Source organism: Mercenaria mercenaria, chromosome 12 (genome assembly GCF_021730395.1).
Source record: "Mercenaria mercenaria strain notata chromosome 12, MADL_Memer_1, whole genome shotgun sequence".
Taxonomy (NCBI): Eukaryota; Metazoa; Mollusca; class Bivalvia; order Venerida; family Veneridae; genus Mercenaria; species Mercenaria mercenaria.
Genome location: NC_069372.1, coordinates 49,618,628 through 49,637,268, shown reverse-complemented (window position 1 = coordinate 49,637,268; position 18,641 = coordinate 49,618,628). Strand labels below are relative to the sequence as shown.

At 33.7% G+C, this 18,641-nt stretch overlaps 2 protein-coding genes and 1 long non-coding RNA gene across 4 annotated transcripts; all 3 read right to left on the bottom strand.

Annotated features, from left to right (window-relative positions):
- Positions 1–787: 787 nt before the first annotated feature.
- On the bottom strand, positions 788–14,140 carry LOC123534999 (uncharacterized). 2 transcript variants are annotated; one of them, XR_008366486.1, is made up of 5 exons: positions 12,405–14,140; positions 10,567–10,632; positions 3,536–8,918; positions 2,847–2,908; positions 788–1,525 (listed from the first exon to the last, which is right to left on the bottom strand). It is a non-coding gene; the product is annotated as an uncharacterized LOC123534999 (long non-coding RNA). The 2 variants fall into 2 exon arrangements; XR_006683119.2 differs by having other exon boundaries at positions 3,536–5,504; positions 12,405–13,619.
- A 45-nt stretch (positions 14,141–14,185) lies between these two features.
- LOC128547566 (uncharacterized) lies at positions 14,186–15,862 on the bottom strand. The gene is made up of 3 exons (XM_053520570.1): positions 15,781–15,862; positions 14,405–15,649; positions 14,186–14,196 (listed from the first exon to the last, which is right to left on the bottom strand). The coding sequence occupies exons 1-3, from the start codon at positions 15,860–15,862 to the stop codon at positions 14,186–14,188; spliced, it is 1,338 nt and encodes a 445-aa protein (XP_053376545.1).
- Positions 15,863–16,001: 139 nt separating this feature from the next.
- On the bottom strand, positions 16,002–16,820 carry LOC128547565 (uncharacterized). The gene has a single exon (XM_053520569.1). It carries the CDS (start codon positions 16,818–16,820, stop codon positions 16,002–16,004), a length of 819 nt encoding a protein of 272 aa, XP_053376544.1.
- Between the last annotated feature and the right edge of the window lie 1,821 nt (positions 16,821–18,641).

Here is an 18,641-nt window from a genome sequence, read left to right as displayed (position 1 = left end):
AGCCCATTTACGGTGCAGTATACTTTGAACTATCATCCAAGTGCAACATTTGCGACAAGTCATTTATGATTAAATAAGATTTGTTCTTTTTAATATTATGGGAACCGTAAGGGCTTCACTACAATATCATAGTGTTGGAATTTTCTACGTAATTATTAGATATAAATCTGCCTTAATGCCTGTGTTCCCATAAACATGACGAAAAATCATGTTAAAACAGAGAGAAGATTCAGCTGATCGACATAGGTTAGTTCATATGTACTCTATTACATCTACTACTGGATCCTCCGTCGCCGAACGGCTAATGTCTCTGACTTAGAAGTATTTGCTCCTCATCTCTTTCTCGAACCCTGCTCAGGTCATCATGTGAGCAAGCAATAGAGATGGCTTGCGGAAGGCCAGAGGTTCTACCCAGGTGGAATAATATTTGGAAGGGCACTCTTGAATGTTGCCATATGAGTTCATTATGCTGGTATGACTAACCAATAAAACAAACCCAATCGGACTAACGGACGTACCAGGTAATATTCCGATTTATTCACAGTCATGAATGTTAGCGTTTCTGACATTGATTAGACTTTAAAAGACTGACAGATCAATCGGATACTTCCAACAATTGACAATTTACTAATACCTACGCAGTTGGCCGATACGAATTGCAGCAACCAAAGTATACTTTGCCTAGAAAAATATAGCAAGCCGCCGCATCAAGCATACCGCATCGTGATATAGCACTAATCAGAATTCAAATTACTGGCCTATTTCTGGAATACATAAAAGGAGACTATTCGAAAGCAGCAGAACTTGAATTTATTCACATGCATTGTTTTTTTTTTTCAAAATTGACGTTACCTATTAAGAAAGTTTTCTATACAAGCGGTTCTATGGAAATCATTGTTTTTGGTCTTAACGAATCATGCATATTTTGCATGTAACATTGGATATTATTATTTACACATAGTTTGAAATAACACTGAGAAATAACTTAATAGATATCTTAAAACCAGTTATATACATTTGTCAAAACCAATGTAAATTTCATACTTTCAGAAGCATCTTGATACTTAGTGGAATAGCAATACGTTCACAAAATTACCATCCGTTCATAAGTGTGCACAAAAGTTCATTTTTAACAAATTTAGAGAGGATTTAATTCAGAAAAATGGTGTTTGTTATGAATACTTAGCACGGAGAAACAGTATACAGTCAAACCTGTACTACATAACACCTCCGAATAAAGGTCACAACCTGAAAACCAGCTAATAAAGGTCTCTATTTTCACTCGTTCATCCATTAATAGTGTAAAGTATCCTTTGTAGAGAGACCATCTGTCGACAAACAGCCCTTCTTCATTTTCCCAGAGGTGTTCTTTACACACAGGTTTGACTGTATTAGATAAGCTAAGTAGAAAAATGTGTCTCTGAAAATTTTTAAGAAATTTGAGAATATGATTCATTGTCCGTATCATCAACATCTTTTCAGCCTTCAGTATCTTAATTCTGTATCTGCCTTCTTCCGCTGGAACCTTTGGAGTTAAAGAGACATAAAATAAGTATAAGAATGACATATAAAGTTTTATGGTTTATATATTGTAAAATGTTGTTTCTTTGTAAATTCCTTTAGCACAATTATTCCTGGTTAAGAAAATATATGTATCAAAGAGTGTTTTGAGTGTAGATCTAAGTAATAATGAAATAAGTAACAAATTATCAACGAATGTATTAACATCACATTGACGCAATTTAAATGTACTATTCACAGCATCGAAAAATATATGTAATCATTTCCGTTGAATATAAATAATTATACTTTTAACGAATTTATCGTACTTAATTTATCACATGATTTTTTTTCACTGGGAGGATGCGTTCAGAGAACATGTCTAATGGATCCTTTTAATTTGTTTTAATATGTATTACAGTAATAATAGGCAATATGCAGTTTATTGAATATAACTTTCCGACCATAAGAAAAAACTTGAATACTTTGTTCCTATATAGAATTGTTAAGGGACTTAAAGGTTAGCATATGAATATTCAAACAATACCATATATAGTGACACTTAGGCTTAGAAATTACTTAAAGTTATTAATAGGGTCTTTTTACGTTTATTTTTTACTACTAAAATTAAATATAAATATATGTTTCAAGCAAAAGAAATGTAGAAATGTATATATAAAGCTGAAATTTTAAAGGGCACCCCATTAAACGTTTAAAAATTACGACGTCGTTTTCATCAAACTTTGTGTTCTAAAAGGCCACACAGCATATCTTTATATTTATAGCGTGCTTTATTTGATTTTAACTTTCTAAATCGGAGAAAGAAATCAATTTGGCTGTAGTTCTAGAACTTAGGACCTGTGTCGCTTATGCCCTATAAATATGAGTCATTATTGGTCAAATTGTTATGCACACTACCAGTGATGAGCCATGGTTTAGAAAACAACTAGTGCCTTCTGTCATTCTTTGAAAGAAGATAAATTGAATATCTCAAACGAACCACTTGTAAAATTCTTTAAAAAAAAAAATAAACAAACTGAAAATCTCAAACTCAATTTTATCATCTGACACTTTTAATCTTCTTGCCAATGGCTTATCAGTGTTGAGAAAAGGTTAATTCTAGGTCGAGCGTGATGAAATTAAGCCTATACCGTTTACCAGCGCAGGATGAAACTTTGGAGGATAAAAGATGATAAAACTAGATGTTGAAATATATCCTCACCTGTTTTCATTTGTTTATCTATACAGGTCTTCAGATATCGTGATGGATTTCCGCCTGTGATTTTTTTTTCATTTTTTTTCCGTATATTTATTTTCCTTAAAGTTCACAATGTATACATACTCACTTTTCCGTAAATTTCAATAAATCTTTTTTCAAATCCGTTTATTTTATCACAGTTCAAGCATTCTGAAATGAAAGAAAATAGAATGTTGTGTACACTAGAAACAGTCAAGAAACTGTCGCAGCAAGTCGTAAATATACATGTATATAAAACTACATTTTTTTCTTCAGATAATACACTCTTATACTAGTTAGTGGCTAATTTACAGATAATATTCATAATATCATCTATGTTAACTACATAATTTTCAAATATTTATTTGCCTGTTATATCATATTAAATAAAATGCTAAAATATAATATATATTAGTTTATATAACCAAAGCGCTGAAAGCACAGAAAGGCTGAAACCTTTCGATATGCTGTTAACAAATTATAATCTGAAGAAATACATGTTGTTCTGGGAAGAAGTGTGTATGTAGCCTTCACTTTCAAGGGAACTAGTATTAAAGGAATGAAGGTAGTTATTCGCCGGATATGCCGCCGTGGTCTACTCAATTGTAGTCCATATTAATATATAGTGCAATTTTCCCGACTAGTAAAGGCTATTTTCATATCAAATATCAGCTTTATTGATGCTCGATGGTAAAGAAGAATTCTGCTGATGTTTTTATGCTACGTTATATGCTTCAAAAAGATAGTCGAAGCTGTTTGGTAAAATGAAAGTAAAATTATGTATTTCCCGATGTCTACCTATACAATATTAGCGTTTCCATCACGTGTATCAGTCACGTGACCATGGCTTGACTCCAATAAGTAGTCATGTGCATCTCCTCAGATCTTTTTCTACACAAAGAGCTAGAAGACGCAAACGCCTCCTTGTGATGCTTTGATTCTATTTTGCTTAAATGAAATAAAATAGTTTCATTAATCGGGGACACATATGTAGGCCAACATCGAGAAACTTCACATCATGCAAACAACCCCATGTGATATTCTACATAACTAATCACTCGTCATGTACTTCTTTGATTCTATTTTGCTTAACGATCAATTTTAAAGACTCTGTTTTATTAACGTTTCAGCCTTATGGCCTTTATCAAAATGACAAATTTCGACTAAATTTCTACACCATGGCGTTCTTTCAGTTCAACAACAATTTTAATATAAATCCGGAACTGGCGAAACGTTGTTAAATGTCATCGTCAAATCCCGCTAAAATCCAGACACATTTACGATTTACAGGGAATGCCAATATTTATCTTGTAAATAATGAAATAAGTCTATTTAACATTTTTGTTTCAAATATTACATATTGAAACAAAAATGTAACATAAAAACCGTGCAGATGCAGCACAGTTGCATGCATAACACTACATATACGCCCCGCCCGAGGATCGAACTCACAAGCCCGCGATCCGTAGACCAACGCTCTTACCTACTGAGCTAAGCGGGCGGGTTATATTGACACATTGAAGCAATGTACCAATATACTAAAACTAAATTTACATAAAACTAGTAAAACTTAAACAAATATTTTGACTCAATTTTACATCAATCGTGAAAAAAATATAGAAGTAGAAATTATAGACTGGCAGCAATATCAGATAACATGAATCTTTAAATGGACAATATCTGAACCGTAGAAAATAAATGCACGACTGTAACGTAGCACGTTGTACCTGAAGCTTACTTGAAACACAACAAATTACGACAGTTCTAACATTTATTTTACTACGACAGCAATGCACAGTTACTTATAAATGTTCCAACTAATTTCACAGATATAATAAATGTTCAATAAGCTTTCTAAATCAGTTCTGTTAACAATTCTATAAATATAAGTTCTTAATTATACATGTACTTCAGCCTAGCTCTTAACAATGCTTATTAAATTTCAGCTCATGAGAGCGGGAACAAGACCCTTAGCCCGCCACTTGGGCAGCCTCTCTCCTGATCACAGAGTATTTTGAGTTTATAAAGGATTATACAGGAAAACACATCAGACACATTATTTCACTTCCGTAAACTTAGTAATTAATTCACGGATGTTTTACACCCTGAAGCTACTGTAAAGTTGACATGTTTTGTCTGACTTTTGAAATGTACAGTTAAAATCTTAATTATCCGAAAGAAATACCAAAATAGAAAATTATAAACCTAGGTATTACATTACAAATTCCTTCATTTCTTCACGAAAAAAAAAAAAACAATAAAAAAAGGTTGAAATGTCTGAATGAACTAAATAAACAGTAAAATTATAGAAGTCTAAAAGATCCAACTAATATGGACTAGCTATTATGTTGTATATTGGGGAATTGAATAATGTGTCAATATAACAGGGCACGCCAATCAAGGAGACAGGAGATGTTCCTTTAATTGTTCGTTCCCTTGCATACATCAATGAAATCAAATAAACAGGAATCCCTACTTGTTTAGGTTTCAGATATTAAATCATATGATAGATTAACATAGCTTAAACATACAAATAAGTTATAACTTGAACACAGAATTCATCATAAAAGTTACACAGAAAACATCATTTCATATGTGTACGTAGCATTCATTATTTGATATAGTCCTATTCACAATCACACATTTGTACGTAATGAAAATCATTTTCATTCTCCATATTTAGAATGCTCCAGTTTGCGTAGGAATTCCATTCAAGGTCTGTGTTTTCATGGATATTCTGAATCAATCGGTACAAATACATCAAATTCTGAAATTAGAAAGCACAATTAAAATTCTGTTTAACATTGCATGAAACTCAGATATACGAAAGTTTGTATGTTAACACATTTTTCTGCACGGTAACATGTTTTCCTTACAAGTAAGATTAACATTTTTTGAAATATTATATTAAGATGTATAAATATATAGTTTCTTAATCATAAGCAATGTACCAGTCTATGATGGAAAAATTCACTTGAGAGAATAAAGCAACTTGTTTAAAAAGTAAGTGATAAAGGAATAAATTTAAACAGATGCAATGAGAAATCTTCTTCCTGTGTTCCAAGTTGGCTGGTGAAATGTGACATCTACCGCACATGACCATTGATTCGACTATAGTTTGACGTTAAACGACCATGGAATCAGCAGACGGTGGTTCTCAAGCCGTAGCTTCTTAAACAAGTCCACTGCCATCGTTCCTTGTTTTGTGAAACGAATCCACCCAAGGAGATGTTATCATCGTTGAATTGCCGAAACCTTGTCGTACCATATCCAACTCGATAATCGTCGTTTAATTTCTCCATGCACTAAAATGTTCTAAAGTTCTGCGAATTAATTTCATGTTAACTTTCTGTTGTTTCAGCTTGTCATTCGATAATATGCATTTAATTTAATAATTATGATACTGTACAAAGTCCATTCATTGCGTTTTAATTTGAATAAAATAACTTCGTAGTAAGAAATTCAGTGAAATGTCTCTCCTTTTCTATACATTTTAAATATGAATGTTATGTTTATTTATCACTGTTTTTATCTGAATTGCCAAGTTCAAATTATTTCATAGTATGTACTGTTTACAAATGTTGTGTTAGAACTATCTTTATTTCTAAATCCTTCACCGGGATATTCATATGAATATGTGAGCATAAGCTATCAAGCCTTTTTAATCTTCATAGTTCTTAATATTAAGTACAAGCTTGTTTCAATTTTCTTTAAAGTCTATAGTCTAAAACAGACAACGGACAAAATCAGTATCTCACACAAGAGAAGAAACGCTAGCAAAACGTCAAATATTATACCGTATGACACCTTACATAGAAATAAACAAATTTGCAAGCAAACAAAACACATACTGAAATCAATATTTACACAAATTAATGACAATAATCAGTTATGCTTCTACATGCATAACAATGACGGAGTACAACATCTCTTTTACTTCACGAACAGCTGAATATTTATACCCATGAATGACCACAAACTGTTACTTTCAATAAAAACAGTCTACATACTGAACCTAGTATAGTGGCGATTTTAACATTCATACCTAATCCCTGAGCCTATTTGTATCAAATCAACTCTACACCTAAAGGGATTTTTATATTATATCACAACACATCGTCTTCTCTAGACGCGGTTGACAAGCCTGCCTTGAGGCTAGGAAACAAATATATCAATTCAGCTTAATTGATTTTAAACACTCAAATCAATATGACTGTACTCCGATGAATCTATATACAAGTAATAAATAGTCAATAAAATTGCTCCCAAAAGTGCCTTAAATAAACGTGTACTTAAACGTTCAACCCGTGCGAAAGCACAGCACCTCTATAGTTTTAATTACTAGTATCCATATCGAAAATGGACACATTATAGAGGATACGCCATTTAATACTATTAAAATGGTTTCAAGGAATTTAAGCTTCCATAGCTTTTCCTTTACAATTACAATATAAGAATGCACCATTGGGTATCAATAAAATAGCTATTTACAGAATGAAATATGCATAAACAACAAAAAATAGTAACTTTATATACACAAAAATAAATATTTGAGGCTTCCTTGCGTTTCTTTAATCATTTTGCTATTTTCAACATTTTTCAGCTAAATAATCATATTCTAATAAAATTTCATCATGATTTCGTATGAATTTCAAAGGAATACGAAAATTAGCCAAGTACATTCTTATTCAGTTTCGTCTCAAACTCCAAATGATGAATAAGTTAAATTTCTTGTTTTTAAAACAGAAAAAGCTTGTATTTAAGAACTATGTTTGAAAATAAAGGTCTTACTGTTAGCAGCATCACATCATTTTCGGCGTATCATGGTATAGTGGTAGTACTTGCACATTGATCTCGCAACAACCCATTGTAGAATTCGACATCCTGGTCACCGGCGCCATAAAAGTGCTTGTAACGTAGCACGTTGTACCTGAAGCTTACTTGAAACACAACAAATTACGACAGTTCTAACATTTATTTTACTACGACAGCAATGCACAGTTACTTATAAATGTTCCAACTAATTTCACAGATATAATAAATGTTCAATAAGCTTTCTAAATCAGTTCTGTTAACAACTCTATAAATATAAGTTCTTAATTATACATGTACTTCAGCCTAGCTCTTAACAATGCTTATTAAATTTCAGCTCATGAGAGCGGGAACAAGACCCTTAGCCCGCCACTTGGGCAGCCTCTCTCCTGATCACAGAGTATATTGAGTTTATAAAGGATTATACAGGAAAACACATCAGACACATTATTTCACTTCCGTAAACTACGGATGTTTTACACCCTGAAGCTACTGTAAAGTTGACATGTTTTGTCTGACTTTTGAAATGTACAGTTAAAATCTTAATTATCCGAAAGAAATACCAAAATAGAAAATTATAAACCTAGGTATTACATTACACGACGGTATCACAGAATACAGACAATCTAACAAAAATGCGTAATTTTAGTCTATCTAAATTAACAAATAAACAATAGCTTAAGATAAATTTTCACTCTTTGTTTATTCAAGAGTTACAATGCCTGTACATCAACATAGAAAATTCTCAACAGCTTGTCTATCTCCAAACAGACCCGCATTCTCTCATGAAAACTCACTTTATTATAGAAATAATATTATAAATACAGCCATTTTTGAAACATATGTATAAAGAGAAAACAACTCTACATAATTTATTTAAAACATAATTAAATTGGTCATATAAATGAAGTCTCTGATTAAATTCATAAAATTGTTATTAATTGATTTATATACTTCATCAATAAACACTTTTTATTTACGCCGTTAGATATCAGACGGTAAATGAGCGGCAACGGACATACAAAATTTCGCGCCCTCTTAGAAATCTAGGATCAGACATATAAAATTCGGCACGGCCTTCGAACTCTGATCAGTTAGATTTGTAAAAATCGCTCTCACCAGGTGTTAATTACAAATGAATGCTTCCAGTCTGATACATATCGCTTACCTAATTAAACATCCCTGGGACTCATACAGATCAGTCCAATGCTTGCATTCAGACTATCAACAACCAAAATACTTGGTTGTTATCACACTACCAATCTCGTGTATTCAGACTTTTTCTAAAACATTCACAGGAAAAATTAATAGATCTACGTTGGTTGTAGAGCTGTATTCACCTGGGAACATACCCCAAGTCGTAGCGATACTGTTATAAAAAACAGATCAAAAGTTTATAGATAGTTACGTCGGCTGAAGTGCCATAATCAGTTGGGAACCTACCCCATGCCGTAACGTTATCTTAACTCTTAAGTAAAATATTCACGTCAGTTATAAAGCTGTAACAAACTGGGATTTTAACCCAGACCGTGAAGCATTCATATACCATTTTATAAATTTATTTCAGAGTTATCATAAACGATAACAGCCCATTACAAACTATATAGTATCTACTTGTCATATAAAGGACAACAGCTGATACTGAAAAAGTAAAAACATAAATAAATGTGAAACTTTATATAATACACGAAATTAATAAATAACATCTTTAATAGAAATAAGTCCAGTACAAAATTCTGTTACAAAAACTTCACTATAAACTTACAATATATATCCTAAGAAATCAGACACTTTATAAATAAATATTTTATTTTACCAACGCTATACAGGCGGAGGTTTTATAGCAACTGAAGAAGGCCTTCACGGGCCGAAAACGTTTTTGCGTCAGAAATATTGTTTTTTCTGGTAAAATCTTTCTCCTATATTTTTCGAAGTGAATCTCTTATTCAAACGAATTGCACTCTTTTACATTTATTCAAAGAATTATACATACAAATTCTGAAAAATAACTGAACTACAAAATAATGTTAAATAGTTCAAACAGAAGCATACGAAAAACACTGGGGTGAGATGAAAACTCGCACAGAACCCCAAACTGGGCACGGGGCCTGTACGAAGCATTTTTAACCACAACTGTGGTAGGACACCCGCAAACCCCCATTAAAAATTAAAAAAATAAATGTGTAAAACATTAGTTAAGGCATAAACAAGAAGACAAAGACATGTAGCAATTTCCAAACGCATCAAACATATGGTAAAGAAGGTAAACAAGAAAATGGAGAAATGTGTTGCTCTAAGCGCTAAAATTAAAGAGCGACATAGGGAAACATGTGAACATAAATGGGATCGCTCAAACAAAAATTAAAGAACTTAACTCATATGGAAACATAATAGGCAGTTTAAATGTAATTTTTTTTTTTAAATAATTGTAAATAGATACACAAGAACATTGATAGATGGGGTAATTTCTGAAGAGCTAAAACAAATACTAAAGAGAAAACAAGAAAAAAATAGCTTCACAGAGCAATGTAGTCGAGGACGAAACGATAACTTCACAACGTGAAACATTTCTTATCTTCGGCGAACATTTATAAAATTATGTTCTCTGTTTTGCTCATTTGATAAGATTCATACAGATGTCGTGAAAGGGTAAAACTTAATTAACAACTAAACAATGGATGTCTGGTCTAAAGTGGGACGAGCAATTTTTTACCCAGAAAATAAACACGGTAACCTACTGTGTGAAAATGAAATAACAGAGAAATATACACATGGAATTAGTTTCTTAATAAAAGAGAAAGGTCTAAGCCATTTAGTGAGAAAGGCTTATTGACAAAATGTATGTGTGTCGTTTTTGTTTTTTGTACAGTGACTTTAAATCTTTAAATCTCAATTTCCTTCGGATGTTTATACTGAAAAACTCTCCTTCATAAACATTTCTAACTGCTATGTGATAAATCAACTAATTTCTGTTATTTGCTTTAAATATTTTAACAGCATTGATCATAAATTCCTACCTTTTTAAATAAACATCCCAATGTTCTTTTGGCGTCCACTTTGTGCATTCATTTGAACATATTTTTCTGAAAGTAAAAAATTGTAAGCCATTATTAAAACCTAATTAAAACAATGACATGAAAAATATCTTGATAGTTTTAGTCGTTATCTTAAGATTTGAGGCCCTAATTTACAAGATCTTGTGGCGTGTATATTGGCTGCTGTTACCATAGTGAAGTGTCTGCAATGAAACGAAGCAACGTTTAAGTTGCAAAGGCATGTAAAGTACGAGGGCTACCCCAGTTTCAGGTATGAAAAGCCCCCACGGTTATCTCTGAATGTACAACATAAAGTTGCCCATCTCTCAGTTGCAAGATCACTAAATTGTGAGATCTGCAGATCGCGTCGCGAGATCTCTAGATTGCGCGATCTCAAAATTGCAAAATGATCCCTAGACTGTCGGATCCTGAGAATGCGAAAGCCCTCGTCGGACCGTTGGACTGCGACTTTGAAGCGAATTCTTCCCAAACTCTGAGTCATCAACGAGTATTGTCACTAATTCATCCACGAAGTTTGTCACTGATTCATTTGCGGAACTGAATCGAGCGGGTAAGTTTTTGATATCCAGGAATATTAAAAGTTAAGTTGACCGCTGTCTGTTGACTCAGAATATTAGAATAAACTGTAAATAAACTACGTTAAACTGAGAACACAATAGAAGAATGCTTATCAAAGAATTAATTTCAAAGAACCATGAAACATACGCAGCATTTTAACGATACAGCAATTACTTTAACCAGGTTACAGAAAGCCATGGAGTTTTCAGTTTCGTTCACACAGTCTTAAGTGTTAAACAGTGCATCTCGAGTCAGTTCAGGCAATTAGATTAAAACGCAATCAGAGATAAACTTACTTTAAGTAACATTACAACTCATAGTTAAGAGATAAAAATGCTTTGAAACGAATAATCTAATTTTCTTTCAATGTACAACTGTTTTGAGTTGTACATTCACCGCCAACTTTAATACCAGTACAATCCTTAAAGGCACTGGCCTCAAGATCGTTCGAAAACAAACAAAAAATATTTTTTTTAGATATCTGAAAATTAATCCTGTATTTTTAAAAATATTTTGAAACTTAATTACTGACAGACTATATGTTGCGGAATGTAGCAGATACTTAGTGCTTTTATAATAAATTTCCCATCAAACTTTTTGTTTTAAGTCTCAACCACATCGAGATAGTTTTATAAAACACAATAAACTAAGATTCCATTTTTTATTCATTTTCCATAAGAACACATTTATCGTTGCATTAACTAAATTAATTCAGAATAAGAACTGACAATTTGTGTTAAAGCAAGACTTAAATAGTAGACTATTTGGTGCCAAAAATGCATGACTATCTGACAAAAAGCAAGAAAAGCATGAAATAATGAGTTTATATAACAAACATATCATTGTATGCTCCAATGGAGCTGCCTGCTCCCAACAGTGTCAATAAACAGAACATAAAAGGACTGCTCCCATGAATGTCTTTAATCGTAATAAACAAACAAAAATCGCCTTTCGCGACACTCCCGCCAGAAGTAAAGTCAAATATATCCCACATATAACAAGTTAATTCTGAAAACTGGATGTTTATTTATTTGTATATTTGTAATATTCTTTCTCAACTGAGCCAGACTGGTCAATGATATTTCCGTCTTCATCGAATATCGTATCACGCTGGAATGTCAGCACAAATATTTCTGTCATTTTTTATTAGGCAATTTCACAGTTCCATCATCATCACTTATGACAATAATTTCACTACTGTTATCATTATCATCTGAATAACTGTCACTGTTTTCACTAACCTCAGTACACCTTTTAGAATTACGTAAGGCATCACCATCTAAATCACTTTCAACTCCATTATTTCCATATTCATAACTAGCATTCAAATCCACATCACTATCACCAACACTTCCACTTTCCTCTTCAACTTTATCGCTATCTTCAGCCTGGCAATGTTGAGTAACACGTAAGCGCTGTTTGCAAAGCCTGTAACTTTGATAGTTGATGCATCTTCACCAAGTGATTAACAAGAGTATAGCGTCGCAGGAATTTTGCACTACAATCCTTTATAGTACAGCACCAATCTTTTGGAAATAAATGTGCCTCTGAAATATGGTGTTTCAGATTTCTTTTCTGCGTAAACGTTTTTTCACAAGTATCGCAAGAAAACATTGTGGTGTCTTTAAAGTACGTCCGCTCACGGTGAAAAATAAGTTATAAATGAATGAATAGAACACATGGGATATACCCAACAAAAAGTAAATGCTTTCCTCGTTTTTCACGTGCAAACTGCGCGCCATTAATGTTTTCATTATACTTTGCTCCCACCGACCACGTGATTTAACGCTTATGATGACTATAACACTTGCTCCCATCTGTACTTGAAAATAACTTATGTACATTCAACTTATTATCATTAAATTATTTACAAAATCTCCGTATTTATTCATGTATAAACTAACCACAGCACTGTTACATTATTGTAAATCCATTTTCACATTTATATCATTTTTCGCGTTTTAGCGATCCTACCGCCACGAATTTAAATTCTTCTTAAAAGTTCTTTCGCTTTTTCTGCAGCTCTTCGTTTAGGCCTTTCTTCTTTAGCATCATTTGTAACAATTTTATCATGATTTACACTATTTTGTAACATTGTGTCACTGCCTGATATCTCTATCGGATAGAGCAAATTAAGCGGTCTTCTCAGAATTTGTCCGTTCGATACCTTTAACTTAGCAGATCTAATTTGACCGTCTTGGCTTGTATGGAGCTTTATCACTTTCCCAAGTTTCCACTGACCACGAGGTAAGTTATCCTTTACTATAACTACATCTCCTACACTTGGTGTTCATGAGACTGGATTCTTGACGATTTTATTTTGTTTTGTGATCATTCTCGTAAACTAAGCAAATACTCATCTCGCCATAATACCCAAAATCTATTCAAAAGTTGTTCCCCTTTTTTCCAAATTTGCAATAATTTTTCAGCAGTGCTTTCATATGGTTTAAATTCGGGATCCTTTGTATCATAGTCGAGCTCCGGGATTCCAGTTTTTGGATTTAAACTCAAAAGTGGCACGGTGTCAGAGCAATTGAAGACTTATCTTCGCCAACATATACCAATGGTCTCCTGTTAATTACAGACTCCACTTCCTTTATCACAGTGTTCATTTGATCCATTATCAATAGTTTTCTGCCGAGAGATTTTCGTAACGCTTGCTTGACAATTCCGACTAATCTTTCATAAAAACCACCCATCCATGGTGCTAATTCGACAATAAATGTCCATTTTATATCTTGCCCCGACACATAACATTGAACATCATCCTCTTGTAACATATTTCCCCAAATTAATTTGATGGTATCACTAGACAACTTGAACTGTTTAGCGTTATCGCTAATAATTTTTTTTGGAGTTCCTCTTGTTGCTATGAATCTCCGAAGACACAAAAGAAATGCACCAGCAGTCATATCGGAAACTACCTCTAGATGGACGGCTCGTGTTGTCAAACAAGTGAACAGACAAACCCATATCTTTTTTGAGTTATTTCCTTCTTTCACATACAATGGCCCTAGATAAGCTAATCCAACACTGGAGAATAGAATAGATTCTGATACACGTGATTTTGGTAAAGATGCCATTGGTGGTAATTTGTATGGACGACAGTCAACACGTTTGCATATCTGACAAGACTTAAGGACTGAAGACACTGTTGCTCTGCCTTTTGGAATCCAGAATCTATGTCTTAGTTCATTTAATGTTTGAGAAACACCTGTGTGTAACAATTTTCTGTGCACACTGTCAATTAAGAGGTGGGTTAATTTCTCTTTTCTTGGGAGCAATATTGGGTGCCTCGCTGCCTCAGAAAAGGTAGCGTGTTCAAGACGTCCTCCGCATCTTAATAATCCACTTTCATCAATGAAAATGTCAAACTGCCTTGCCAAATTGTTTGGCTTTTTGTCTACTATTGATTGATGGACTTCTTTGTAATATTTCCTCTGAATATGATACAGCAACAAAAATTCAGCTTCTCTAAGTTCTTCACTAGATAAACTATGACTTTCATAAATATGACCTTTCATTTTTTCTGTAAATCGAATACACCATGCCGTGACTCTAAGCAGTCTAGAAGAAGATGAATACCTCCTTACATTTATTCCAAATGGTGCATTTTCTACGTCGGAGCTGTCTGTCGAGAGACAGCTCCCTTCTGAATCCATAGTATTGTTTTGTTTAACACCTAATACATCATTGTGTTCAGATTCATTCATTGGCTGTTTATCTGAGTGCATCTCCATGTCAATATTTTCGCCTTTGTTTACAACTTCAGCATCTTCTATAACAGTGTCTTGTTCAGATTTACTAACTGGTTTCCCGTTCAATAAATCCAAAGTGCAGTGCCTTAGCATTTGTGGCCCATGCCACCATATCCTATTTTCTAACAATTTGACCAGTGTACTTCCGCGACTTGCTATATCTGCAGGATTTTCCGTTGTATTCACATAGCGATATGTTATATTGCCATAACTTTTGATCTCTTTCAAACGGTTTTTCACAAACACTGGGAGTAATTTGTCCGATAATAACCACTGGAGAACACACTGAGAATCTGTCAGCAGAACGACATTTTTACACTCCAACTTTAATTCCTTTTCTACGAAGTTAAGGCATCTAGCTCCTATCAAAACTGCCATCAGTTCGAGCCTTGGTATTGTCATTCCTTTTATTGGTGTCAGTCTGCTCTTTGAAAATATAAGATCTGATTTGTACTCGTCTTCTTTCACTTGTACTAGGTATATTGATACAGTGTATGCTTTGTCCGAAGCATCGCAGAAGCAAGCTAATGAATATTCAACATTATTCACATCATTTGTCATACAAATATTTCTTTGAAACTTAACACTTTCAATTTGTTCCAAGTCGCTTCTTATTTCCACCCATGCATCGGAATCTTTCTTCTCTAATAAATCGTCCCAGTCATAGCCCTTGCTCCATATTTGTTGCAGCAATATCTTTCCACGTAAAGAAAGTGGAGAACATAATCCTAAAGGACAGATGCAAGTTGCTTCAGAATATTTCTCTTTGTCACTTTGACATCTTTCAATAATTTGGGACCTTTCAGTTGTATGGAATCATTTTCGGCATTCCACAAATGACCTAATACTTTCACAATACCGCCTGCTGATTTATCATCATCTGGTATTATTGATTGAATTTCTTCATTGTTCGTCATCCATTCACGCAAGTTCATACTCATTTCTCTAAACATTGACTTGGCTGTTTCATACAACTCCACTGCTTCGGTTACAGAATTCACTCTAGTGATCACATTATCCACGTATATGTTTTGTTTCAGCTGTTTTAACAACTCCGAATTTTGTTTATCCAGATGACTTTCAATAGTAGCTCCCAGTAAAAAAAGGGCTGGAAATGATTCCAAAAGAAACGCGACAAAATCTGTATTCCTCTATCTTGTTTTCTACCACAACAGGATTTTCCAAATCCTTTACCCAAAGAAATCGTGTCACATCCCTCTCAGACTTTTGTAATCCTACTTGTAAAAATGCCTTTTCTATGTCTGACACAAGGCCAATCTTATGCAATCTAAATCTCATTAGAATGCCACACAGGTTGCGTAATAAGACTGGGCTTCTATATAAACATTCATTCAGACTTTTATATTCTTTTCGTGTCTTTGCAGAGGCATCATACACAATCCTCATCTTTGTCGTACTTTTTTCAGGTTTGATCACAACGTGGTGTAGAATGTAATGCCTTAACTCGTCACTTAACTCCCTATCAACTTTCTCAATAATTCCCTTTTCTAGCTGATCTTTAATGACATCATCATATCTTTTCAAGAGCTCAGGTTGTTTTGCTAGCTTACAAACGAGTGATTTCAATCTCCCTTTTGCTAATCCCCGATTTTCTGGAAGATCTGGAAACTCATCCCTCCAATGCCAAGTAACCTGATATCTATCGTTTTCAAACTGTAGAGTTTCCCTGAAATGTGTCATAGCTGCCTGATCGTCTGGTTTGTCATATGTATATGTAATCCCAAGACTCTCAATATTCCAAAAGTCCTCCAAGTTAGGTTTTGCTGGAATGACTTCGTCAACATCTGTAAAAAGTTTGGTTTCAGTTATATTATCTCCGTACGTAAGAATTAACATAGCTGAATCATTTGTGTTTACGGCAATATCACTTGTTTTCATTCTGCCCGACAATATCCATCCGAGACTGGACGACTGCAAATAAAGTCCAGGTTGTATTTCTATCTTCTCTGTTTGTATAATATCTAAATAGTAATCATTTCCTACTAGTAAATCGAGACAAACTGATTCATTCTTGTTTGGAATTGTATCAGCCAGTGTTAGATTTTTTGTTAAGCCAGAGAACTGTCTTGGTGAATCTAGTTTTACTTGTCTGCGGGTAATTGTTCCAGTGATATTTGGTACTATATTGGCAACCAAAGTTATGTACTTTCCATTCTTGAGTTTCACTTTCAATCTTGTTGATCTTGTTTTTATTGATTTTTCCTTTTCGCTTCCAAAGGTTACCAATTGGATTTCCTACTCTTCTTCTTCTTTTAGTCTGAGACGATGGGCCAAATCCCTCGTGATATATGTTCTTGATGATTTGCACTGACTGGAGATATGTCCTTCCTTTAAACACCTGTAACAACTGCCTTTGATACGTTTCTTTCTATCTTCAGTTGTTGGGTACTTCGTGCATTCGTCACTCCAATGATTTCTGTCACAATATCTATACTTCGCAGATATAACTTTTGTTTTTTCTTGCTTTTCACTTGTAATCAATGACCTTGATGAGGCACTATGTATTGAAGGCTTTGAGAACCTTTTCATGCCGTATCTCGGATTTGAATTCGGACGAACTGAATCTCTGTTCTCAAACTTTGATTTTGCTTTATCTGTAATTTCGGCCTTTTCTTTTGCTACAATGTATTGTCGAAGTAGTTCACGAAATGTAATTACAGACCATTTTTTATCTACTCCCTTCATAATTTCCATTTGAAGGAGTACGTCATTTGGTAGCTTTCTTCTGAGCATTGAAACAAAAACTTCTTGATTTGTATCTTGATTTAGAACTTCTAGACAACGAAGATGTTTTTCTGTTTTATCCATGAGCTGTCGCAAACACTCCACAGAATTTCTAACTGGAAATATATCTATTAGTGCCTTATAGTGCAGGTCTATTGTCTCCTGTCGATCGCCAAATCTTTTATGCAATGTCTGTATAGCAATTTCATAATTCTTATTGGACAATGAAAGGCCAGTTATTGCATGCTTTGCTTCTCCAGTAAGTTTACTTTTCAAATAATTGAATTTGTCAACTTCTGAAAGTCGGTCATTATTATGCACGGCACTCTCAAAAGAATCCCAGAATTCAATCCAATATAACTTATTGCCATTGAAAGACGGTATGTCAATCTTAGGCAATTTCACTGTTTCTCTTTTTGAGTTGCTTATTCTGGACTAACTCCTTCTGTAAATCCATCTGGGCTGCAAACACTTTTCTCATTTCCTCTGTGACCAAAGTTAATGGCGAAACGTTCTCCTCCTTTACTGCTGTATTTTGCGTTTCTTCAAGTTGTTTTAATCTGTCCTCAAAAAGCTGAAGCTTATGATACACGGAACAAGCTTTATCCAATAGACTAGAATCTTCTTCAATCATAGTTGATATTAAATCATCTTCAGGATCTTCGATAGTCTGAGCTAATTTCTCAGACTGTCTAGATAGCTTCTCATTATAAGAATTAATGTTGAGTTTAGTTTCCATTACATGATGCCGAAGTTGTACGGATTCCTCTGGTAATATGTTACTCATATCACTATCCAGTAAACGTAAGCCATTTTGAATTTCATTCAACAACTTATTTGAAAACTTAGTTCGTACACCTTTCATATATTTAACTCCCGACATTGTATGAACTCTTTTACCACTAAACGAACATTTCGATACAATTATATTTCATTTACCAGCGTATGTTATGAATGTAGTTGACACCGAAATGA

What these genes read in the sequence shown, in the direction of transcription:
- LOC128547565 (XM_053520569.1), bottom strand. Translation starts at nt 16,820, where the DNA reads ATGAAAACAAGTGATATTGCCGTAAACACAAATGATTCAGCTATGTTA.
- LOC128547566 (XM_053520570.1), bottom strand. Translation starts at nt 15,862, where the DNA reads ATGAGTATGAACTTGCGTGAATGGATGACGAACAATGAAGAAATTCAA. An exon ending in TGATGATAAATCAGCAGGCG is followed by an intron (nt 15,650 to 15,780) that starts GTATTGTGAAAG and finishes TCTGTCCTTTAG; the next exon opens with GATTATGTTCTCCACTTTCT.